The sequence below is a fragment of the Dermacentor silvarum genome, chromosome 3 (assembly GCF_013339745.2).
Source record: "Dermacentor silvarum isolate Dsil-2018 chromosome 3, BIME_Dsil_1.4, whole genome shotgun sequence".
Classification (NCBI taxonomy): domain Eukaryota; kingdom Metazoa; phylum Arthropoda; class Arachnida; order Ixodida; family Ixodidae; genus Dermacentor; species Dermacentor silvarum.
Window position 1 is genome coordinate 200,348,296 of NC_051156.1, and position 27,009 is coordinate 200,375,304.

General features: G+C 47.6%; 1 protein-coding gene across 3 annotated transcripts in view; it reads left to right on the forward strand.

The window, feature by feature from the left end:
* Positions 1–4,225: 4,225 nt before the first annotated feature.
* The window catches only part of LOC119446475 (carbonic anhydrase 7-like), a 118,051-nt gene continuing 95,267 nt past the window's right edge, over positions 4,226–27,009 (forward strand). The window contains exon 1 of one of the 3 annotated variants that reach the window (XM_037710910.2): positions 4,226–4,535. In XM_037710910.2, the coding sequence (XP_037566838.1) occupies positions 4,475–4,535 (61 nt within the window). In that variant the 5' untranslated portion in view covers positions 4,226–4,474. The remainder of the gene's footprint in view (positions 4,536–27,009) is intronic. The other 2 variants (XM_037710912.2, XM_037710913.2) reach the window with 2 other exon arrangements.

The following is a 27,009-nucleotide window of genomic DNA, read 5'->3' on the forward strand; positions in this document are numbered from 1 at the left end:
TATGCATTTCCATTTTTTGTGCAAGTAATGTCCGCCTCTTCGAGTAGACCAGCTCATGAACTAGAATTGTGCTATCTGCCACAGGAAAATGTGAAAAAATTTTAAAGTGTTCGCTGAAACACCCTGTATATGTATGTTATACCATTTCTCATGTGTGTCACTACCAATACTAACAGGTTGTTCCAGGGGACGTTAATAAAATTGGTTGATTGATCGATCAATTGATTGTGAAGTGATACTGAACAGAAATTGTGGTCATTACGCAGTCAAGGCGGAATACAAGTGCTGAGTGCTAACGCTTTTCGCGTCTATTGTGTCTCCAGGGTCAAGAATTTGACATGTGCCCTTAGTCACTTGAAGGGGTTACGTTAAAACGGTAAGGCAAATGGGTGCATTGATTGGGGAGGTTTTCCATCGTAGCCACTCAGGGGGCCTTCAGCAGAAGCATCTGCTTACACCTGCTTAACGCGCGTACAAGGCTTTCTCGCACGTTTTCCTACTTAACTATCCCGCTCTTTTGGCACAATGTGTGGCGAACACATCAAGTATGCATTAGGCACCCTTTGAAGGTCTCCAACGTGGAGAGCTCCACGTTTTCAGACCGCGTCCAATACGTCTCGTTTGCGACGAACTGGCATTAGTCGTCCTGTGCACACATACAGACGTGCGTTTGATAAAGTCGCTGTGTTTTCCGGTTGGCGCCATTATAAGAAGCATGCTGCAAAGCGGTAAAGCGCAGGCTGCCTGCAGCAGTCTCTGCAGCTGCAAGCTCAACTCGCACGTTGCAAACGTTGTTCGTTTTTGGCGTTCGGGCGCGTCTGTTTTTTTTTATTATTCTTTACTACTTTTACATTCGTTGTTGGAGGACAGATAACTGGGACAGGAAGTTGCGACTAACGTCGAAAGCTCGGCGGGGCAAAAAGACTGCGTATTCGTGTGATCTACAGCTGTGCTTCTGCGACCCACGGTGGTTGCAGCATAAACAGTAGCGCAGCATTGGTTATGCATACACTTATGTTGGGTCATAACCCTACTCACGTAAAATAGAAAAAAATCACTCCCTCCCTCCCTCACTCACTCACTCACTCACTCACTCACTCACTCACTCACTCACTCACTCACTCACTCACTCACTCACTCACTCACTCACTCACTCACTCACTCACTCACTCACTCACTCACTCACTCACTCACTCTGTCCCGTGTACACACGTAAAGCTGGTCCACACAAGTTTTCAAATAAGACCGGCCATGCAGGTGCGGGCCGGGCCTGGGCTTGGAGCAACGGGTCCCAGCTGGGCTCGGGTTTCAGACCGCAGACGCGCGCCGGGCCCGGGCCAGAAAAACAGGTTATTCTGCTCTACTCTGTAATACTTCCGACGCGCCTCAAATACTACACCCGCTTCCGTGTTTAAATGCGCCCTAATTGTGTCTTGCCAAAGCTGGCTTTGCCACAATAAAGGTCTTGGTGCGGCGAAGCCCGCTTCGCCAATACCCTTGGATAAGTGAAGTATTGGGAGGGCATGTGTGTTTATTAGTTTGCTTTCACGTTTGTGCGCGCGTAACCAAAAAAGTAAGCGTGGCTGCTTTGAGTGCTGTTGGAAATAAATAAATGAATAATCAATTAATAGAACCTGTGCTCTCTCAATCCTTAAGCCAGCGCTCAACGGATCACACTGTCAAGACATCGAGTAGCTACTGGCGCTAAGAAGGTATATTCCTTGTGCTCAAGGATAATGATGATGGTGATGATGATGATGATGATGATGATGATGATGATGATGATGATGATTGCAGCGTCTAAGTAACAAAATAGTCACGGGACAAACTACACGCCGCTGCAACAGCGAAACAGAGCGAACGCGAAAACACGCACGCATATTGCGCGTGCACTTCAGCTGCATACACACGTGCGTTCTTCATCCAAACGTACACACACACACCTTGGAAGGTGTGTGTGTTTGTGTGTGAGTACAAAACATAGGAACTGGCGTACGAATGTGAAAAGTCGAATGTGCAAATCACCGAGTTCACGTTCCGAATGCTTTCTTCCTTCCGCCACCCTTTACAATGATGTTTCCATGCTTACCATCCATTACAATCCGTCACAATGATCATGTTACTGCTGGTGTTGTTTGTCGTTCTTGTTGTCGATGTTGTTGCTAATATAAGAGCCGTGTAGCCTTGCAAAAATTTACCCTGAATTAACTCCATCCGAGCATCTCCCAGGTAAAAATACTCTCGTCTGCAAAACTGTGAACTTCGGCCCGTGCTCCTGCTTCACAATGTTTTTCACTTATTTGTGGAAACGTGTTCTTCTGCCCCCGTTCTCGTGTACTTTATTCCGTGGCCTTACCTTGAGCATAAACACATGTGTTCCATGCTCTTACACCGTTCTCAGTGTTTCCACTTATATGCGTAACTGCGTTTGTTTCTACGTGTTCTGTATTCTATTCTGTGACTTACTTTGAGCATTAAGACATGTGTTCACTGTTCTCGGTGTTTTCCAGAGGTTATTGTGCTCTGATAATTTGTTTCTTGTTAGCTTAGATCGCAGAACGACCGAACCGGCACGAATTTTTCTTCAACTGCGACGCGCTTTCTTTCTGAGAAACCTGTATTGACTTTATTTTCTAGCTTCGTGCAACAGTCGGTTCAATAACAATGTTTTCTTTTCATTAGATCCTTCGTCCACCTAACAGGCTTCCGCTGAACTGATATGCTCACGTCAATAGAAAAATGACGCTCGAAAAATAACGCTATAAGCAAACACTTTACGAAACCGATAACGTGCTTGAGGTGTTTGTAATTAATGACCCGTACGCTTTTCCTGCAGGCTACGCACAGGTGCAAGCGCTTGAACGACGAAGTCATCAACCGTGCGAAGAGTACCACGTGTGCTAGTGCCAGCAGTCTGCTACTTTTTCTCCCCGTTCCAGCTTGCGCATTTTAACTTTGTGACTGTCTTTAACGAAAGTCAAAAACATCAGTTTTTCTTAAGCTGCACGTTTACTTTCTTTCTTTTTTCTTCTGGAAAAGCTGCGAGCAAGTGATGACGCAATCGACTCAGGTACGCAGGTGCCGTAACGTTTCCCCTGCAGTACTCCACAAAGAACGAAAAGCGGAAACAGCACACCTTAACTTCCGCTGAGAGAAACGCGAACGGCAGGCAGCGTTGACAATGACCGGAAGGTTCCTGTCCGCGTTGCGAAAGTTCGCATAAATATTTCAGGATGCCTGCGTTGGAAGAATAAACGACCTCAGCCTTAATGCATATAACTTCAGTCAGGACGGTCTAATTTCACGCTGTACTTGTTTAATGTTTGAATGCTGGGGTCTGGTGGAGAGCTTTTTTTTCTTTCTATTGTTATGCAAACTACTCCCCCCCCCCTCCACACACACACACACACACACACACACACACACACACACACACACACACACACACACACACACACACACACACACACACACACACACACACACACACACACACACACACGCGCGCGCGCGCGTACACACGGCTCCTCTTCAGTTATGATAAACGACATTCACGAGGAACACACAAACCGAACGCCGTGACCGAATCGTCCTGAAAGGGAAGGCAAGACGGCCGGCTAGCTCAAAATTTTAATTACGAGACAACGAACGCAGCGAACAATAAGCGCGAAGGACGGTGCGGATGAATAAGACTGACAGAAACTAAGATCACCATTGATCACAAGGATTCAAAACAACAAAAACGTCCAGTGTTCACAGAAGAGCACCACTCCGACCAGCCAGAAACGGGGGCAGACAGCAAGTAAAATAATAATCTGGTTATCGTGGTTCACGATCTAGAAAACTCTACGGGGTCTATAAGAGCGAACCTCATCGTCAAATAAAAGAAAAGGACAAGAAAAAAAGAAAGAGAAGAAGAGAGACAAATAGAGAAGGAAAGTTAAGGTTGAGAAAAAGGAACGCCTTCTTGATATCTTCACGCACGCCAGGCAGCGCGGCGTGCCGCACTCGGTAAGTATTTTTATCTTTGCCGCCCATCGGGCAACCGGCAGCCGTCAAACGAACCGCGTCGTCTGCTCCCGCGCTCGCGCTCCTCATTGGCGCGAATCGGTCGCGTGACCCCGTGACGCCACGTGGTCGCACTCTCTTTCGTAGCGGAAGGTGAGCGCACGTCGGCCAGACTCCGCCGCTTCTTCTCTTTCCCCCCTCTCTCTCTCTCTCGGCAAAGCTGCCGGCGGGTCTGCTCCCGCCCCTCCGCGTGACAGCAGCAGCAGCCGGCGGTGCTCGGGCGCGCGAGAGGGACGACTTTTTAAGCGTGACCGCGGGGATTCCTGCCAACAGTTTCGCTTTTCATGCTGCCGAAGAGGAGCAGCATAGCCGCTCGGGGCTTGTTTGAGAGGTCGCCTTTTCAAGTGCACGACACCACCACGCTCGCTGCTCCCCTCACGTCGCCGCTGCACCGGGACTTTAGACCATGCTGGCGACACCGGCCCCTCTCCTAGTGCTCGCCGTTCTGATCGCGGTGGCGGACAGAGGTGAGAGCGCACTAGCGTACTGGCTGCGTCTCAAGCACGCGCGTGTGTTTACGTCGGCGACGACGACGACCTGGGGGCCGCATGCGGGCCTCATCTCGGTTTGGGGCGTGCGCGGCTGTGTGTCGCACCGGGGCTCCGAAACAATGGAGAGGTGTGCTTGTGCCGCTTCGTATACCGACCGGGACTGTGGAATAGAGACAGTTCGCTGTCCGTGGGGGGCGAGCCAACTGGTGCATTCAGATTGGATCGCGAAGCGCTTTTTTTTTTTCTCAGTCGACCCGAAATAATGCGGAAAACCTTTGGAATCGCCTGCCGTGAGCTTACGGGGTGGTGAGGAGGGGGCTAATAAAAAGAAAAAGAAGCGAGGAATTTGTACTGCAGTACAAACTAATTTGGCAGTACAAATTAAGTGCAGCATTAATTGTGTCGTAATTTCATACAATCTTCAAGCATGATATTTCATAAAGCGTGCCAAAAATTTGGGTTGCAGCATAAGCTGATGGACATGTAACTGGAGATGTTTAACACTTAGCTTCATCCCATGTAGGTGTTTACAATTTGCTTACATGTAGATGTGTAGACGCGTATAGGAACGGGATTACGCTGACATCCAAGTGGAAGAGTATTCACCATCGCGTCGTTTACGACATAACCAGTGCTTGACAAAACAGTGCACGCAAATTAAACATTTCCGAGACGTTTTTCTACCGAATACCCGAATTAGGAAAATTATGACTCCTATATAACGTACGACAGTTGTCAATAAAATGGCAATGAAACTGCTCTTTGAAATTTGTAGGAGAGTGGCGTGATCTCTTTGCTTGAGTAGATGCATTACATACGTTCGAGCAATTTATACCGAAGGGCAGGAGGCTAGTCCATTGCAAGGTTCACCCTTGGAGAGAGCATTAAACACGTATCCGAGCGTACCGCAACTATGGCACGGTCCTATAAGGTCACAGATCATAAATGTCAGGCCTTCCCAACACGTTCTCCATGCATTCCGTCTCTGTCACGTGGAATGCTTGTGCAATAGCGCGACATACTCACCAAGAGGCGCTGATGTTATTGTTGTCATTTTCATTTCATTTCGTGGCTGATATCCGCTTTGGCGATTGGGCAAGAATTAGGCGGATAAAACAAAATTGTATTAGAGCCGACCAAAAAGCCACGTTTCTCTCTCTCTCTCTTTTAAGTAAAAACCTCCGGTTGAAACTGTTTCTTTTAATGCCACGCCCCAGAGTCACTTATTCAAACTCGTTTATGGCATTGTCATAGTAGCAGCGCGAAAGACGGCACAAAGCAGTTCGGATGCCACAGGCGACTACTGTATAAACTGACGTTTATTTGAATGGACTGAAATACTACAATGTCGAATTCGACCCAGCATTCCCGAATTCGCACACACTCGTGCTGTCGCTCGTGGCACCCACTCGGACTCTCCCAGAAAAGCTCCTTCTAAGATGCGTTTTCGCATTTCTGCATTCACTTCGAATAGCAGCGACGCTCGACGACCGCTGCGTTCTTCACAGATTCTCCGAGCGAATTACTACATGACAGCGAAGGTATTAATTATCCCCCTCCTCGAGATACGTAGATCTGAACTTGTTTTGCAACATGCATCCGTCGACCTTTCGTGTGCAGGCGCGATTCAAGGGTATTTTCCAGTTGGGAGTTATACCTTCACCCCATTTGCCAAACAAAAATAGACCGCCGACGCAACTTATGTCTGCTAAACATGCTCGAGGCTGACTACCATACCAGCTGCCGGATAATAAGGAGGGATGCCGCGAATGCGTAGGTAGAAACACATTGAGGCGAAGGTTTTCTATGTTGTAGTCTCGTATGTAGGCATCGGAGCTGTGGATTCCGTAATAACGGGGTCTGGTGCACCGGAGATAAGGCTGCACGCTCCCGCCGGCCCCAATGCATGAAGAAGCGTAGCGTTACCTTCCACACGGTGTGTCCGTGTCAGCGCGTGCCCTCCAACGAAAACGTACTGATCTCTCGGGCGTGTTCGTTGATGCGCTGCGTCGACAGTTGTCAGTTCCGTGCAAGCTTTCTCGGACACGTTGCAGCCATTACGCAACGTTGACGACGCGCCCCAAAGTTCCGGCTTATGGTTGCCTGTACGAACAACCTGCGTGTGTTTGCGCTAGCTCTTGCAACCTGGCACCTTATAACTGGGTAATGCATGCTGCTGGCATCGCAGATCGTTCGGGTTTTTTTTTTTTTTTTCTCCATCGATTAGGTTTTATCGTGGTGTGGGATGACTTCGAGGTGGGAACGACCTTGAACAGGAAGAGTGCTGATGACGTGTGCAGTGCCAGTGTAAAAAAATTAGGGCGAGCTGGGGCAGACAAAACAAAGGAAACGTGATCCGCAGAAAGTAAAAGCCAGAGAGCTGACAAACAGCGGTGTTTTTTGTTTGTTGTTTGTTGTTTTTTTTTTTTGTGCCGTTTCTTCTTTGTCGCAGCTGTTGGTGTGCACTCGACTAGTAACGCGACTCGCACAAGTTACACTGTACATGCCTGCGCGTGCACACCACCTGTGCAGTCAGCGATGATTTGTCTGCATACTTTTGCTCAGTGTCAAAAACCACGGAAGAAAGTTCGCACCGGCAATACCACCATGATTGCTAGAGCTGCGTGCGTGCGTGCGTATGTGCTTGTGTGTGTGTAAGACTTGCACGATATGAATTACACGTAATTAATCGCCAGCATGCGAAACAATTTCGTTTACTTATCGATTACTCGTAATCAATTACATTATCGGCAGTCTTGTAGTTGGTCGATACCTTTTTTACCGGGTAATGCTGACTCTAATTCAATAATATTTTCCAGTAACCGTTGTGTGCACGGTCACTTTACTGACGAGAGAAGCTGTAGCAGGCGACGCAACTTTCCCAACTTGAATATGGTGGGAACTACAGTAGAACGTATACGCGGTCGCGCCACGCAGCACTTACGCGGATGCGCATTTTGCATACAGCCTCAGTATTTGCTTCCTGCCTCTCTTATGTAACGGTTCCACCCGATATTAGCCGACGAATTGAAACTGTGATGGTGGGTACGTCCCGATAGCGACGGCCACTTTGGACGTTGACGCCAGGAAATCACATACGGACGAATTTTTTCAGCTTTTCATTGGCCCTATACCGGGAAAGCCTTGTCCGATCGAGCCCCACCAGCAATGAAGCGCTGCTCTTAACAGTGGACCCGAACGCGAGAGCATCATTGAGTAAGCACAATCTTGTGCGCATGGTCTTCGTACGTTACAATAACACCATTTCCTCCAGTGAGCACATAGAGCGAGTTTCCGGTATCACTGCCTGATGTCTTCACAAGAAAAACGAGAGAAGATGACCGACGAAAATTTTGAAAAGCATTTGTTAGTGAAGATGAACAATGTGTGAAGGACCGCAGAGAAAACGCACTGAAAGTGCCGGGCCAGCTCATTCTGCTGCATCTGTGCAATGTTAATAGAAGTTCGGATAAAAGAATGTAACGTAAAAGTAATCGATTAGTTTTTAGTGATTTCTCGATTACTTTCGTGGGGCATTAATTGGTCGCTGTAATCAATTACACTTTTTTAAAATAAAGTAATTGTAATTCTTATAGGTTACTTCTTCAGTAACGCGTGTAAGTATGGTGTGCGTCCGTGCGTGCGTGCGTGCATGCGTGCCTCTTGAACGCTGTTATATTCACAATGTTGCCAGCACGCGGAACAATCCCGTTTACTTATCGTTATGCGGAAAAGAGTGGCGATTTGAAATGGCCTAAAAAAAATGGCGCGCTTCACTCATCATTTTCTCTTGCATGTCTTTCACCCATACGCCATTTGATATTTTACCTCAAGTTATCTCGCGAAAATACAATTTCTCTTAATGTTAATGTCACGTTTTGAGGCATTGCGCGCCGCAAAATATTGTAGCTTGTTTTACATAATCTTGAATGCCTATCAGTTTGTTGGTTCATCTCGAACAAAAGAAATATATCGTTATGTTTTCTATCCTGTGCCGTCGTGAAGCATGGTGCGTGCGTAGGACAATTGCAGGTTGTTTACCGGCACCTGGGGCGCGATCTTGTACGCGTTCCAAAATGGAACGGAGGCGTTCCGTTCCATCGAGCCGCACACGATTGGTCAATTTGAACGTCGCGGTTGAAATTGGCCAATCGTGTGCGGCTCGATGGAACGGAACGCCTCCGTTCCATTTTGGAACGCGTACAAGATCGCGCCCCTAATCTCCGCTCTCTATTGTCGGTCTGCTATCGCAAACGGTGCCATCACAAGCGGTATAGTAATATACGAACTACTGTGTGTACATACTAACTTCTTAGCATTTCTTCTTCCTACAGGTCCCTTCTCAACCCTGTTCGAACGCGTCGTGTTCCGTACAGTCGGGAACACTCCTTTTTCTTAACGACCCCTAGCGTAAATATAGAACCTGACTTGCCCTTCGTATGTATAAACAGAGATGGCATGTGAACGAAACGAAAGTGCGCAGGCGTCTGCCGACTTATTTTCACGTCTTGCGTGCACAGACCGCTTAGCGCGTAAGAGCGGTTGGCACGTCTTTGTCATCGCAGCGTTATCGAGAAGAGAGCCCGGTCGCTTATCGGAACGCCTCTAGGGTGTGGATTATTTTTCGTTCGATACCAAGGAGTCACCACAGCCTCCGTGATAGCGCAGATTGAGTGCACTCTCGATGCTTTAACGGGTGTACGAGAAAGAAGGTATTGGCGTTATCTCGTTCTGATATGTTGGGTGAGCTTTCTGAAAGGTATTTACGCGCCTAGCCGTGTACCAGGGGCCTGTCGCAGATACGTTTCCATGGCTTCAATGCGTGACCTTATCAGGTGCTGCCGCGACCATATTTGTGGGTTATTACACGAGCTTTTGGTCAAACGGTACGAAGCTGCCCTGTATATATGAGGTGGCCAGGTGCCCCTCAAGCTGCAACCAGCAGCTTTTTTCGCTCTGTCATCCTCACAACCCTTATTGCGGAATAATTTCAACTCAAATTGAAATAATCGATGCCTGTATACGCTGCAGGACAAATCGACTGTAGTTCCTTAGTAACAACGTGCGCTGAGCAAGGAAGGCAGGTTACTCCAATATAAAGGAGATGGCATACTCATTGAAAATCAGAGATGATCACCGCCTCGTGCGTAACCACCGCAGTGACCACATGAACTTGCATTAAAAAGTGAATATCTGCTTCAAAAGAAGTTACACTAAGCGGAACGGTTTTTCCGAGGGTAACTGTAAAACAATCCGAATATATTTGTGGTGGTGGTGGTTGTGATGCGTTGGTAGCCGCAGGCTGCTTTATCCTGGTGATCGAGGCCGGCAAATGGTCCGCCTGAAGGTCTCTTGTGGTGTGACTGGGCTATACTTACGTCAAACAGATCAGTGCCTCTCTCTTAGAAATGTAAGAAGGCGTGAAGCTTCCGTGTGGGCTATAGCGGATCCTTCTGGAAACATACGGTGTATAACGCATGCATGTGGGACGCCTTTCTTCTGTGGATTCTCAAGGAAGAGCGTCCGTTCCTTCAACCATTCAACCTTCAACAAAAGAAAATTAAATTCTGGCCTTTTACGTGCCAATACCACGATATGATTATGAGGCACGCCATAGTGGGGGACTCTGGATTAATTTCGACCACCCGGGGTTCTTTAACGTGCACATATAATTCACAATACACGGGTGTTGTTCTTGCATTTCGCCCCCATTGAAATGCGGCCGCGTCGCTGCCGGGATTTGATCCCGGGCCCTTGGGCTTAGCAGCGTAACACCAAACCCACTCCGGCACCCGGCGGCAGGTGACAGAACGTGTTCGATGTCTCTTGTCTCCTTGCCCGAAGTACAGAGCGATCTTAAATAACCATGCAAGGGCATATATCCTGTCCTTGTTCGATGCATTAGAGAAGCTTCCATCCGGTATTCAAACGGGGCAATCCGTTTACTTGCTTCGTACCCGCTCAAGGCATCTGAGTGCCCGCTGTAGGACGAAGTGCAGCGGGTTTGTCACAGAGGCAGATGCGTTTCAGCGCTTCATCTTTCGAGGAGGCGTATCATACGAGTACCCGACACTCCTGTTCCTTTTATCTATGTCACGTACCACTGTCGGTACTTTTATACTCGAGAGTCTTTGCGATAATTCGGAGCTTTCCCGAACGAAAAAAATAATAATGATGCAGATTATGAGCTAGAAGAAACCCGACAAGCACTGACCTCTTTTTTTTTCGTTTTTTTTTCTTTGCTTTTTAATTAGGCTTTATTCGCTCCTTGCCGCATTCTCCTGCTAAAATCACAACAGAGAAATCATGACGCTGCAGTCGTGTAAATTATTGATATGGTACACCAACTTTTATTCAACGCTAGGCTTCATTTTCCGTAGGAACCCGAATTGGGTTTCCTTCGTAGCTTCGGCTGTTGTCGAGGGGGGTGACAAATTTTCTATTTAATGGTCCTGTTGTACACCGGTTTTCTAGGAGTGTTCTTCAACCAATTATCCCAACTTAGCACTCTTGTGCAGGAACGTGGAGTTAACAATCGTGGCATTTGACGAGCATTCGGCTCCAGTATATCGCTATAACACACTACAACATGACCTAGCATTTGCTGCGGGACTCGACCTTGGTGGCGCGGTATAACACGCGTGTCCTTTAATTATTTTCATTTCGACCACGCAGTAAACAGGACGTATAGTGCTAATCCATAAGGCATAGACTTCTGCACCGCACTCAATGATGCTTTACAACACCACGGTGAGGACAGACCGGGAAAACCTGTGTGTCAGGGATGGCGGCGAATGAGCACGTTAACGAGTCCACACGTAACTTGACTCAACTCCACGACTTCACGACTGGTGGACTGGCTAACGTTAGGCTTAAACCGTTGACTGTGTAGCATAATTATTTATTCCGAATGGGCAAGCTAACGTTAAAGATGAACCTAAACTATTTATCTCTCGGCTACGCCAGTTGAGTCATACAATAGTTTCAACAATAGTTTATACAATAGTTTATACAATAGTTTAGTCATCTTATCTTATTTCCTCGTCTCCCTGGTTGTATCTTATTTTATTTTCGTCTAGTGAGGTAAGTGCGGTTGGTATAGAATGGGTAGTGATGCATAAACGCGTATGCCGTTTTAATACAGGTGTCAAAATAGAAAAAGAATGAAATTAAAGAACTGCGAGAGCTATAACGAATGCCAGTTTCGCTAATGGCTTCTTTCGGTCGACGCGCATTCATTTTGTGCACGCGCTTGGCTCGACTGCTCAGTACCACCAACCGTTCGACTATCCGCGCGCCGTAACTTCGCTATTTGAGTTAGTGGAAGCAGGCAATTGATTTCCGACTTGTAAATCACACAGTCACGTACAGATGACGTTTGTCGTTATTGCACGGCCCGAAACGGTTAAGAAAAAGGAGGGAGAGAGAGAGAGAGAGAGAAAAAAAATAGTTAAGTAGAGCAGTCTGACTTCCGATCACGTTCGAACGTTACGTAAACACACGCCGTCGCACAAAGATGGTTTTTTGCCGTGACGCGGACATCGTTTTCCCGAACCATCAGCAGGTGCGCTTCAAAATTAGAACGCGCGCTGCACTTCTGCTTCCCTTTAGAACGGTTTACTGTGTGTGCGTACAGCCTTGAGCAGAAGTATATGGACCGCACGCTCACCGGAAAGAAAAACTGAATTTATGCACAGGAAAGTTTGCAATACCAAGTTTGGACTGCAGTCAAAGAAAATTGCCTTTATCGCGGAATTCCTGGTCCTGGCGACCTGAACCACGAGAGAAATCGTGCGTACGTAGCAAGATCGAAAGCCTACGTACGTATACGCACTGTCCTGAGCAAAATATCTTGTACTTATGTGCTATTAATATAAATTCAAGCGCGAACTATTCCGAAACTATCGAATGCGTTGTTCGGTTTTGAGGTTTACCTGCGTTTAAAGCAGTGACAAAATTCAGAGTCCAGAGACTACTCCACGCTTAGGTATCGGCTACTGAGCTATTACACGTGGCGCTTTCACGTAATTACTCGTAGCAAGCGTCTGATCAGTTATTTACTGATCGCGTATTAAATTATGCCGATGATTATGCTGACTACTGCACGCACTTACGCACGTACAATAAAGGCCAGCCGGTCATTGCGTACTACCGTCGACTGGTCTTTGCTTTTACGTGTTTGTCTTTCTGTGTGTCAATTGCTAATTTTCAGCTGATGTTAATTAGGCGCACGACACCCATAAACGCAGTCAGTCCGCAAGAACATTTAGGTATAGAAAATATACACAGAAAAACACGCTATAAAATACAGCCACCACATGCGCGTTCAACAACGTACTACCCTTTAATGCCTTAAAAGAAGGGAATCGCTGTTTTTCAAGAATGTCACGTTACGAGTTCGCGAAGTGGGATACGGTCGGATATCGTGCTTCCATGCTGACGGGCAAAAAAATAAAATGTAGAGCAGGACGGAGAGAAAAGGCTGATAGAGAGAGAGAGAGAGAGCGTGAGAGGAAGGATCGAGTCGTGGCAAAATGGAAAGGGGTTAACCTGAGCGCATACAGTATGCATTTGGGCATCGCCGCTTCCGGCCGATAAAAGTGCATTCTCGACCCTTTTGTGGAACCGAAACGAAACCACGGGCGAACAGCTTTCGGCCGCGGTGGGGCAGCGCTCTCTAGACACGCATGCTTTTGGGCTCACCCCCGGTATAGCGTGTAGGTCGGCATGTCGACCGCCCGACTCTTCTCTCTTCTTTTCATTCTTTCTTATAGTCTTCTTTTTTTCTCTTTTTACCCCTTGCTGGAACTGTTACCGTCGATCGCACCGCATGTTGTGGCTTTTTGCAGCGGGGCAGGGAATGGGGAATGCGGCACCGGTTTCGGCTGAATCCATAAGAATGGGTAAGAAAATGTTAGGAGAATGTCTGTGCTCCAGCACAACACATATTTTTCAGCAGCGCCACACTCGTGTGTCCCTTTTCACAGTCGTCGAAGTCTGAAGGCTCCGCGTCGCTGAGCAGTTGGAGCGCCAGTTCCGCGTCCTCTTGGCATTGGTTTTGGACTTTTAAGAAATGCCGCACGCTTGGAAAGCTCGTTCACGACAACGTTATTGTCAGCTACAGCATTCACAGCTGGCATTGCTGGGTAAACCAGTCCTCCCTTGTCAATTTGTTTGACTAAACTGTACATGTGATTTTCGGGCGAGACTGCGACAGTCTTGTCAATTGTCAAGAGCTCTTTGCATTTGTCGCATTTCAACCTCTTCAGAGTGATGTGTACGAATAACCAGCAACATAGGCAATGACTGGGACAGAATCCTTCAGCTTTGAGAGCGCCTGTAAGCGTGTTCGCTTGCTCTCTGGTTTCTCTCGTCCAGGCGCTTCTCTGGACAGGTAGCTTCTCTGGGCGGGTAGCTCTCTCGCTTCTAAAGACGCCCGCGAGGCGATTTCGGGCCCTGAGCGTCACATGGTCCAAGATGCGCTCCCTGGCCCTCACATAACGACGTACACCTTTGTCGCTATCGTAGACTTTCTGATTCCATTCTGCAGATCACTCGGTGAGGGTAAGAAACAATTACGAAAAGGACTCTTCCTTAAAGGTACACCCTAAAAAGGGTGCCCCATATCCACCGATAGAAGGAAAATCATTTCATATGAATGCTTTATTTACTTACAGGACACACACCAGAACTGTTACCAACAATATACAAAATACCGGCTCGGCAATGGGAGGTGTAGGTTTCACGATTCTCATTCCACAGTCGTGAATGAGGATCCACTCGGTCTGACTAAGTGTTTCGAGGTTATTGATGTCGTCATCGACATCAATAACTGTAAGATCTACACCGGTGGCAATGTGATGCACAGGAAAACCACTATGACGTCGCGGAGGGAGGACAGGACAGTGCGAGATTAGCTCAGATCTGTACATGTGCTGACAAACTATAGACTGGGTCGTGTGGAGGCTTTAGGTGGCAGGTAGGAAGGATGCGAACTCGGAACATTCTCACAAACGTCACAGCAGAGCTGTTTGGTGTGCGCCCTGCTCACATGGGTTGTCTGGAAATTGATTACATGGGTTAATTAGCAGGGTAATCGTTTTGCTTCAGTCAAAAAAAAAAAAAACGGCAACACCCACCTCACTATGGCTGTGAACTGCCACTATATTGAATCAGTATTGTGAGTAACGCAAGGTTTCGCCACCGTCAAAACTAATTACCTATGCATGAGGCGTGTACTGCAGCGGGACTACTCTTTTACACTTCTCTAAGAACACTTGGCGTCGTACAGCGGCGCCACACTGAACCCTGCGCGTGGCCGCCGAAACGCATGGCGCGTCATGGACCAACCGGACTTCTCTCTCGCGCTCTTTTCGGGCTTTTCAGGCTCTCTCTCTCTCTTTTTTTTTTTTTTTTTTGCTTGAGGAACCTTTGCGACGTGGGTTAGATTTGGCTCAACATCAGAGAAATCTAAGGGACCTTTTTCGTCATTGTAGAGCGCCACATTACCCGGGGCGCATGCCTAGTTAACCAAGCTGGCGTCAAAGACGTTCAATAGAGAGTGTCACACACCTTCTGACACTAAAGACTCTTCGAAAAGTGGTACCTACCCAGTCGCGCGGCTATACAGTGACCAATGTTGGCACGAAGGATTTTCCTTGGAGAGAGGCACTCAGCATTATAGACCAGTGACTACCCAGTGACCCTGCAGTTCGGCGGGAAGACGGTTACATGCGTACATAAATACATACATGCCGCGTTGCCGTGGGGTGATACCTAACAGAACGCTGCATCCGAACGCCGCAACCGAAGGCCGCATCCGTCCCCGTCAACGGCGGTGACGTCTGTAAGGCCGCTATGCACAGCGCCGAGCGTTTACGACGCGCGCGTCGGAGAAAGTGGAAAAGTGTGACCGATTAGAGGAAACAATATCGGCATGCAGGAAACAGTGTGATCCCCACAAGGCTGTATAATTGAAGAGGCAAAATGATACACGTCTGGACACCTCATGCGTCTCAACCATTTTCTTAAGAGGGCAATCTGGTTAGATTAAAAAAAAAATTGTCGCAGTTTCACCCGAAAGGCGAAGCATCAGTTGCGATAGCAAATTAGTAGAGAGCTATACGGAGTAATGATAGTAGTTTTATCAGCTGTATAAACTTGGACATGCAGCAGCACCAGCAACGCGCAGAACTGTTGTCGACGCCGTCGGCGTTTTTCCCGCGTTCGCACCGAACGCGCGCGGCGTTGGTGACTGTTGCCGGTGCTTCTGGGGGCGGCTCGGAGGTTTTCGACGAGATCAGAATGGGACACTCGTCGAGCTGCGCCAGAAATCTTACCCACCTTCTCGCCTCGCAACGTTTTTATATAAATACGGATTTGGTGCCGCAGCTAAACGTCGCCTCCCCTCCCTCCCTCCCTCCCGTCCCCCCACGGCCTTTCGCGCTACGGAAGAAGTCGCGTTTGCTCTCTATATATGGTGATTGTAAAGGAGGAAAGAGACGCGTAATTCTGCAGCCCTTCAGGGAGCACGGCGCAGAACGTGCGTTTGCTATCCGACGTGCGTTCGCTCCCCGTGAAAGCGCGCGTCCCTCGCGCCCTTTCACTCGCACATGCAGCGTCCGGAGCGCGGCGACGATTTCATCGCCGTTGACGTCATACGGAACCTCACGGCGACGACGTCGGCGACGCCGACGGCAGAAATCCGCTTTGGAGTGTCATATAATTGCTATCGCAATAAAATGACCCATTGAGCGAAATGCAGCTCCACTGACGTGAAACCTATGGGGAGGTGCAAAGCATGCAGTGATGCACCGCTAATGGGCTCATACTGCTTTAAGCATGGCTCATAACCCCGTAAACGCGGCCTCCCCATTGTGACGACAGAAGAGAAGTGAAGTTATACGCTGGAATGATGAGCGGCAACGCAGCCAGCTGTGGAAGACGACGACGAACGCGGGAGCAGTGGCACGAGCGCGTGCCGAGCGCGAGCACGAGCCGCGTGCTTACCTACGACGACGACGATTACGACAGGAGACGCTGGCAGCCCGAGCGCATTAAAAGTAAAAGCATGAATAGAAGTTGCTTTTAAAAGCGTATTGTGCGAGCGGAGCATGCCGAGGGGTCATCGATGCGAATGCGAATGAATATATGAATGCGAATGAATGCCCACAATGTATATGCATATATAACGCATGTTCGGGCTCTATCAATCTCTGACCAGACGCGTAATGTGCTGAGGGTTCGTGAGATCACTCGTGAGGCGAGTTTGCGGGCAAAGTGCTTGTTGCGTGCAGGTGTGTGCGTGTGTGTGTGTGTGTGTGTGTGCGCGCGCGCCTGTGCTATACTCACGCAATGAAACGCGTCAGAGAAACTTCAAAGTTGAACGCACCGTTAGTGCAATCACTCGAGAGTGCCACGCGATGTCGCTACAAATCTGGTCACTAAAGGTGTTTCGGAATGTGATGTAAGTGCACGGAGTTACGCCGAGATCACGCGAACGGGAGACGGTGGAAACGAAAGTGTGCGCATTAGTTGGCCATGAATTGACGTGTCTCATTCCACGAGTATGGTATATACATGTGTACCTGTGTACGCACGTTTACATGTGTGTTCGCGCGTGTCTTTTCGTATGCATGTGCGCGTTCGTGCTCGTGGGTGGCAAAAGCTAGGGCGCCTCTAAAAACATGCTTGCCGTGCGCTCTTCTCTTGCTGTTACAACAATGCGCTGTTACATTAATGTGCACTGCATTATATTTCGTTTCTATCGTTTGTTTCTATAGTATACGCTACGGGACGCTTTAGAGCAGTTGAACGTCTGGCGCATTTCATGATCGACTGCCATCGATCTGCGCATGTATTGTGTCGTTGCAGCGCGGCCTTTTCATCAGTGGACTTCCTGTGAATGCATAATCGGGGACGGGGGGTGGAGAGCTTTTCGTGAACTGCATTTATTAAAAACAAAAGAAAACAATGAGAATGTTTGCGCAAGCGGGTCAATTAAGCGACGGTATTATCACGGAGTAAGTGCACTTAGCTTTTAGGCGTATAAAGAGCGCCCCTTATCAATGTAATATAGTTAATATGAAATCGCTTCGATCCTTGCGTTGGAGGTTCCTTTACTTGTTTGACATTGCGTGATTATGGGATTTCATTTTAATGCATACTTTATAGGAGATGTTGGACACATTTAAACGGTGCCGGCTATGCGTTTTTTTTTTTTTTCGGTTGATAATGTATGAATGGCGCAACCGAAACGCGTCGCAAGGGACATGAGAGGCGCGGACTGCCAGCTGCATACATATTGTGACGGTCACGGGTATTTAATCGAGCAGAAAACTCAGTTTTGTAAGTTTGAATATCTTCAGTTGGTGTTGATAAGCGCGACCAGCCTTTTTTTTTTTTTTTTCACGGTAATGGCGCTTGCGGTAATGGCGCTTATACTATTATACTAGTATAGTGGAATGCAGTGCACGTAGCTTGAATGGGTGTAGAACACCAACTTGGCGAGAGTCGTCCGATTATAGTGCAGTTAACTTACCTGCTTTTCTTCCCAAAACGGTACAAGTTCTTACACCCAGAAGGGTGTAAGTGTGCCATTTATAGACACATTTACACCCGTATTCCCTTCTAAGGGTGCAAATTATTTAGCAGTGTGGGGTAAACTGCGGTAAATTTCCCGAGTGCTTGGGTGCTTTGGAAAAACACAATAATATTGAGTACTGTTGCCGTCCCTGTTTTACCGTCTCCATGCTTATATAATCACTATCCGTCGCGGTCGGCTCTGTGCGTGGTTACGGCGGTCTGGTGATGTGCACAAAGTGGCGGGTTCGTTATCAGGCCGCCGTGCGGCAGCATTGTAATTGGGGCGAAATGCAAAAAGCGCTCGCACCTAAATTTAGCTGCGCTTTAACATGGTGGTGAACAATAATGCGGAGCCCTTCACTGCGGCGTGCCTCATAATTGCGCAATGCGCAGTTTGTATCAGGACATTAAACTCACAACTTATAAAGCGATATACTCCGCGCCTGACCCTTACATATATGGTGCAAAGGCGACGCTGATTAGTTAGTGCACGCAATGTTAACAGGTGTCCTTTATACAGTAACGGTATACTGTTCCGTTGAAATTAGACTTTTCATTGATGCTTAATTGCGTTCAGCATTTGCAGACTTAAAATTGGGGCCAACGTAATGTCTAATACCCCGGGTTGCACGGCGCACTTTCGATTGCGATCGAATTACTCGACCGCGATTGGCTCGTTCGCGCAAAGCTGTTGAAGAGAGTTAATCGCGATCGAGAAGTTGCATCCTGATCGGGCTCGATCACGATCTAAAGTGCGCCGTGTGATTGGATTTTGAAGCTGTTGAGAAGTTCTAAACGCTTTCGTGTGACTCTTGCTGGTTCCTGCCGCACTGATTTCCATATAAGGGTTATTTCTTGCACACTTCATCGGCGTGGAAGGGGTTCCTTGTTGTTGCGTCTTTCTTTCTTACTTTTTTTCTTTATCATTCGCCTTCGGGGCGTTGCAACGAGTCTTTCCGAACCGTTAGAAGAGGATAGAAGCAGGAGATATGATTGGGAGCTGTTTTGACGGCCGGGTCCCAGCGTCCGGTTGTCGCCGGAATTATCACGCGCGCTCCGTCCCGTTCGGCCCCGCGTGCATGTTTTGTCGAACAGGAAAACTAATAGACTGGCGGCATTCAATCACGATACACTCAATTTTTATTCACCTAACGGTACTTTCGGCGTTACAAGCAATATAGGAGTCGCACAACATAACAAGGAACATTTCACTCACGTGTATCGCGGTTATGAATACACGTCCAAGGAAATAACGCGGCGTTTGCTATTCGCGGAGAAGAATTACGAAAAACACAACTTTGGAAATGGTCGTAATGTTCACTTGCCGTTTCACTTGAAATGGAGACTGCGTTCCTTAACACTCTCCTGGATAGGGCCAATTTAGGTGCAGTCTATCGCACTCACATTCGCGTACACGCCAAAAATGCACTGAAAGGAAAATACTGATGATGGGCAGTCGTAATGAAACTCACGTGATTACTCCAGTCTGTGCAACTTTCAACAACGAGGCCTGAAGTTTATTAATAGTTCAGTGTGACTTATAACTCACAATGCATAAAACGTCGTTTCGTGCATTGAAGCACAGAAGTAACTGGAACGTCAATGCATTTATCGGCAGAGTTCGGGAATTACTATCTCGAAACTTGTGTCATCCTGAGAATTCGTTTCAATTGGATCGGCCTTGCGAACTCCACGGCTAGAATTTGTAAATAGCAATGTGGGCCATAAGGTAATCAGTTGAAAATATAATTAGCGATCTTTTGTTAATTACTCGATCATGCATTTAAATTTTTTGTGCATGTCCGTCTTTTCAAGTAGACAAACTCATGAACTAGGACTAGGCTATATCCTCCACACGCCACCTTTAAAAAAATATTTTGAAAGTGTTTTATGAAACACCCGGTATATATCATAAGAAGCCAACAAACAATGACACCAAGGACAGCATAGGGGAAATTATAATATATATGCTGTCATTGGTGTCATTGTTGGCTTCTTATGATATAACTAATAAAAACCGGGTCCCTCCGTTTCCTTTCCTCGCGTTTATAATATATATATATATATATATATATATATATATATATATATATATATATATATATAGGGATCTGTGTGTGTGGGGGGGGGGGGGGTATAAGAATGTGTGCAGAATCTTCGGCGTATAGTGTAGATGAGCTATCTGAAAAAGAAAAAAAAATGATAATGACCTGTTATAGAGCATTTTTCTTTCTTTTAGTGTCAGAAGCGACGTTTGTGAGCCCTTCGCAATTTCCGTCTGCCTGCTGCGCACGCGATGATAAATTTGTTCCTTTTTCCGCCCGTGGAACGACGGCGACTTTTCGTTGCTGAATGCAATGCTTGCGGAGTCGCTTCCGAGACAAATTGGCTGCTCTCTCGGCGGAGACAGAAATAACCGAGCGAGAGTGAGAACAGCCGTCGCCAGCATACGGCGACAAAGAATAGTCTATTTATTTTGATAATATTAATCGCTGCGGCGTGTGCGCCGCCGCTTTCCCAGCCGAATATCTTAGAATACTGGCTTATGCAGGACTCCCACCAGAAGGTGACGGTGGCACTGCGGAAATGAAGTTCCTCCGTTCAAGCGGCATATAGATGAACGACTGTGACACTCCTGCGCTTTCTTTTTCTATCTTTTTTAATGTGTTTGTGTTTTCTCTTTCTCTCTATCTATGTCCGATAACACGTTCGTTCTTCGCATTACTTAAAAAAAAAAAGCTTTTCTTGCAAACCCTCCCACTATGCAGGAACTGCGAGCGAGTGCATTTGATTTGTGGACAGAAATATAGAATGAGACTTCACTCGTAACATTACGCCAGTACAGAGTTCGAACGCATAATACAGAAAAAAAAATCAGGGCTTCAGTGATCTTGCCCAGTTCGTCCACCGCAATGGCCGCCGCGCAAAGACTGCTAGGGCCCGGTCTTCCCCGACCCCTCTGCGTGATACCCCGCATAACACCCTTCCCCCCCTTCCCTCGCCCTCCTCTCACAACCTCGTTCCCCTACTTCTTATTTCCGTCGCAGCGGCATGGAAAACGAACGCAAATTAAAAAGAAAGATAAAAAAAATTAGTTGGCCGGCTTACACGTGACTTTAACCCCGCCTTGCATCGAAGCACACACTTTGTAACTGCGCGCCGATCGCCGTCTTCGCTTTCTGGTGAACTTGCTTTCATGACGCTTTTTGGTTACAATAGATTCCTGGAAAAACACAAATTTGGTGCATGTTTTCTTTTTTGTTTCTTTTGTTTTTAACGAGAACTCCCTAGCTATAGCGGACCCTTCTAGAATCGCAAGATGTAGCAGGCATTCATATGTAATGTATTTTCATTTGCATAGGTTCTTAATAACAGCTTCCCTTTTACTACGGCAGTGTCTTCTTTAGCCGTCCCGCACGAAGCTCTCACTTCGATTGCCCTTCATTTTCTGCATTGATACCTCCGCGGCTTCTCGGCAATCACTACAGTGTGTGGTGCAACCGGTCCTCGTCTCTTGCCATGGAGTATTCCACTGTATCTATAGGACTATATATGTATAGACTTCGTTTACTCTGTTATCTAACTCCTCCCTAGATTTCCAGAAGCTGTCCCGTTATTTCTTGTTTGACAATATTCTTTCTTATCATCGTATATTACCATTACGTAAAAAAAAGGAGCATCCGTCAACATTGTAGCTGACTGAAATCTCTTTTACTATTTCGTGCTTTTCATTTTTCAAGATATTAGGTCGTACACTCTCAATCTAGTTATGCGCATGGAGCTCGAACCGAACGCCGTTCGTTTTCACGCCGAGCCGCCGGCACCACGCTTGTTGGCAGCGGGAGAGGGAAGGGAGAGAGGAGGTGAGCACGTGATAAGAGGCAGCTGCACCGTCTCGTCTTTCCCGTCTGTCTGTACAGCGATCGAGCACGGCCAACACTTTTCTCCGAGATAGCACGAGGCTCGAACGACTGGAATCCCGGAGCCATGACGTCAGACTATAGTGCACCTGAAAGAAAATCAATGCGTTAAAGAAATACTTGGCCCACGGCCACTACTGGTGCAACAACTCCATACAGGGCGAAGTACCAAGTGGTTTGATACTACGATGTCTTGGGTTGGCGCAGCTACGTGTTTCGTCACCTCGGCTTACGATTTTTTTTTTTGTAACTTCGCTACATCTGCAAGTATTCCGCCGGTTTAGAAACGCAAATTTAGGTGGGGGTGAGGGAATTATTTGGATGGAATTAGAAATGTTGGAATTTTGTATTGGGGGTGTCGCCGATTTCTCCACTAAGAATAAATTGTTCAGTGATCGCAGAGTGATAAACACGAGCCAATACGAAAAAACTTTTCGGCAGGAGAGCGGATTTTGTAAACCTGCTTGGAACAGTCAGTATATGGAAAAACAAAAACAGCAACAACACTGCATTCCGCACTTTCTGAAATCGCACATAAGTCAATCAATCTAGTCATTCGAATGACACAAACTAAATAAACACACACTGGCATACTATAAATCATATAATATCACTTTCAGTAAAGAAGGACGACATATCCGCGCACGACTGAATAAAAGATGCACTGTCTGGAACGGCCTTCGTTCATCAGGCATAAGTCACAGATTCATCCCCCCGGCTCAAAGCTCGTTTATTTTGCTGATGTCCGCGATACCCTTACAAACAAGGTTCGCGATCGGTTCGGGACATCCCCCTGTGTTCTGTTCTGCTCCGGGAGCCCGCCCGAATTTGTGCGAAGTTCTGGTTGTGAGGCCACAGGAACATTCCCCAGGTCAGCCGTCAGGACAGCTGATGTCCGGCCCGTATAGCTGCGGAGGGCCACTGTCACGCGTGCGAATTCCATGGCGACATCCAGGGCCTGTTCGTTTTAGATACGGAAAGCCAAGAGACTCGGGTTTCCGTGTTCCTTCGGATGCCTGAGCGCGCCCCGGTGACCAAACGAGATAAGGTTCGCGTGCCTTTGCGTGATTGTCTCACGCGTTGGCAGGCAGAGAGGGAGAGATGAATCAACTTTTATTTACAACAGGCGAAAAGTCTTCGCCCTAGGTGGGTATAGCCTCCTCAGTCCAGGAAGCCGTGGACACGAGCCATCTCCCGAGTCCGGTCGATCAGATTACGTTGGTCATCCAGGCTGGGGCTTGATAGCTGAGCTTCTAAAGAGAACGTTTAATGAGAATTAGAAAGGATAGACTATCGTGAAGCTTCGGCATGCTACTTCATGTGTAGTATGTGTGAAGTGGGATGAAAGAGTGTAAGACAAAAGAAGCGCACGCACGCACACAATATACACATACCTACAACCATGCGAACAAACGCGTGAGGTGCACCGCGCATTTACCTTTTGAGGTTTCTTGCGTATACAGGTTTTAGTAAGACTCTAAATTCGCTTGCGGCCGGGAGCGCATCAACTAAGGATTCCGCAAGAAATAAAACGTGACCCCGCTAGAGTATACGACGGTACATTCCTGGTTAACTTTCTGTTTAATTGACATAGCGGGCGCTTAGCGATTAAAGAGAGCACAGGAACTAGTAGTACAGTATGCATGAGAAATGCTTCTTAGTGGATATTTGCTGAAAGACCTAGCTGTTTGCCGCCAAGAAAACACACATAAAAAAAAGGAAGCCACATTGACGACGCACTGCCTCGTCAATGTATTTTTCTTTTGTGTGTTTGTCTTCTTAGCGACAGATACGTCTTTTCGCGCATTATACGCGTACACATACGAAGATACACACCAATGCGAGAAAAGCTTAGCAGCGCCAGGTGGTGCTCGCAATACACAGCGAACCTCATCTAATAAATCACGTTCACGTGAGGCCGTAGTGCCCTACTCGATTACCGCTGGTATAGCTGGAGGCTTGGGGATAATTTGGGCCACTTAGCAGGGGGTTCCTCAATCGTGTATACTGGCGCACTTGAATTTCTCCTTCATCAAAAATGCAGCCAGGGTATCGAACTCACTGTACTTCTGGCTCAGCGTCACAGCCTCTCTAGAGTTACAGTTAACAAAATACGACAACTATCAAAACGTGGCAGTTAACAAAATACGGAACGTTCCGTATTTTGTTCCGTATTTTGACTGCGGTGTCACGTGCGTTCCGTCGCGGGTCAAACCTTGAGCTCGCCAAGAGGCGAAGAGAGTTCGAGGCGGCAGCGAGCAACGCTCCGGTCCGTTTTTATCGGCGCTGAGGAAAGCGCGGAGCCAGTGGCCTTGCGCAAGGGCAACGACCGGGAGACGCGACGCCTGTTGGCCGTTCCGGCGTTTTTCGCGTTCTTTAGGCGCCGGTCAGTGTGTGAGTGAGTGAGTAAAGACTAGAAACGGGCCGCGTCGCACTATATTTCTTTCACGCCGAGATAGGAAGCAATCTCGCCTCGGTTACTTGGGAGAGGGGATTATTCGGGGCGCTCCTTACGATGATGACAGAAATGCCAGTGCGGACCACTGTAGTTCCGTGCAGCTGCAGTGGATCTGTGGCACCAAGGGTCAGTGCGAAGCCAGCAAAAAACACGAGCGAAGCGCTCGTATTTTTAGAAATACATTGATTTGCTTGTTGGTTTTCCGTTAGATTGCTTACAGATGCTGAATTGAACTTGCGTTCTGGTGCGGTATAGCTGTGAGAGGGCTTGTGAACTGTTTGTATAACTCCCCTAGCTGCTTTTTGTATGTCGCCATGGCTTTGTTCTTTGCAAAATGCTTTTCTTTTTATGACAAGCCGTAGTAGAGCAGTAGTTGGCGCCTTTAGGAGCTGCCAACATCACCCTACGTGCATTCCCCCCCCCCCCCCCCCCTTAAATTGACAAAACTTCTTTCTTGGTTATCGTACCGAGAACCTCCGGTATTTGCGAGCGATATTGCACAAATCGAGCTACACTATAATATACTAGTATATGAAGGGGATAAATTTCCGTAGTTCAATTCGGGCTAATAATAATTAAAAAGCCGTCACTGTAGCAGACAAGTCGGACTGACGATTGTAGTCGGATATGCGCAGAATGAGCTTGTCAAATGAAAGAGCCACACGTGCACAGGAACGCTATACGAGTATATAGCACTTTTGTTCAAAGGTGAGCATCTGGCGCGTTTCATGTCCCAGAGTGAGGAATTTGCGCTCCGAATGCACGTTAAGCAACACGATATGCGCATTAATGTCACTACAGAAAACGTCATACGGCAATGAACAAAATACGGAACGTTCCTTATTTTGGTCCGCGTTTACTTCCTTCGGGTGGTATATACTTGGGAATTTCCTGGATGTAGAAAGCACCCATTGGCGCAGAGTTTGTACACGATGCATGCGCTGCTAGCACGAACGAACGAACGAACGAACGAACGAACGAACGAACGAACGAACGAACGAACGAACGAACGAACGAACGAACGAACGAACGAACGAACGAACGAACGAACGAACGAACGAACGAACGAACGAAACGAACGAACGAACGAACGAAACGAACGAACGAACGAACGAACGAACGAGCGAACGAACGAACGAAACGAACGAACGAACGAGCGAGCGAGCGAGCGAGCGAACGAAACGAACGAACGAACGAACGAACGAACGAACGAACGAACGAACGAACGAACGAACGAACGAACGAACGAACGAACGAACGAACGAACGAACGATTCCGCAAGAACGAAAGGGTCATTCCTCTAGAGTATGATGGTGCATCCCCTGCTATATTTCTGACCAACAAACACACAAACAGCATCGTTGCTCATCGGAGCAGTCGGCACGAGCGTGTCTTAGCACTCTTTCAACTGCTGCCGTGCTGTACGGAATTTCTCTTACCCCACTTTCGGCGCGAGACCAAGGACAGATATTGACCCGGCTTTTATGAAGAGTTGCCCCCGTGAAAGTAGCTCGTTTTCATTTGAAGGCGGAGGGGAGGTGGGAGAATGAGCCCATGCATCCGGCGATGAAATCGGGGGCACCGGAAAGCCCGCCTCTTCGTGTGCTTTTAAGTTTCGCGGCCTCTGTTCACTTTCAACTTGTTTCTGCTAATAACCGAGTCACACTGTAGTGGCTGCTTCCCTGCTGGGTGGAAGACGAGGGCCTCCGGTTCGTTCCTTCCTGGTGTGATGACACAATGACCTAGGGCGGCTTATGTGGGCGGGGACGTTGAGTCAGTCAGTCAGTCAGTCAGTCAGTCAGTCAGGTCAGTCAGGTCAGGTCAGTCAGTCAGGTCAGTCAGTCAGTCAGGTCAGTCAGTCAGTCAGTCAGTCGGTCGGTCGGTCGGTCGGTCGGTCGGTCGGTCAGTCAGTCAGTCAGTCAGTCAGTCAGTCAGTCAGTCAGTCAAGTCACTCAAGTTAACTCAAGTCAAGTCAAGTCAAGTCAAGTCAGTCAGTCAGTCAGTCAGTCAGTCAGTCAGTCAGTCAGTCAGTCAGTCAGTCAGTCAGTCAGTCAGTCAGTCAGTCAGTCAGTCAGTCAGTCAGTCAGCCAGCCAGCCAGTCAGTCAGTCAGTCAGTCAGTCAGTCAGTCAGTCAGTCAGTCAGTCAGTCAGTCAGTCAGTCAGTCAGTCAGTCAGTCAGTCAGTCAGTCAGTCAGTCAGTCAAGTCAAGTCAAGTCAGTCAAGTCAGGCAGTCAGTCAGTTGGTAAGTACTCGGGACAAGCAGGTAAAGCTCAAAGAGTTATATTCTATGCTAATAAAATCCTCTTAAAGCCGGAGTCTTGAGCATGGAATATGGGAAATGAAGAAAAAGGTGACATTACGTGTTACATGCTTGCACTGTGACCCACTTGGCGTATTCTCGTTTCTACAAGAACATCGGTTTCTTCAGCAGAGGCTACCGCGGTCATAATTCATTCATCCACTCATTTATTCAGATTTTGCGATATGC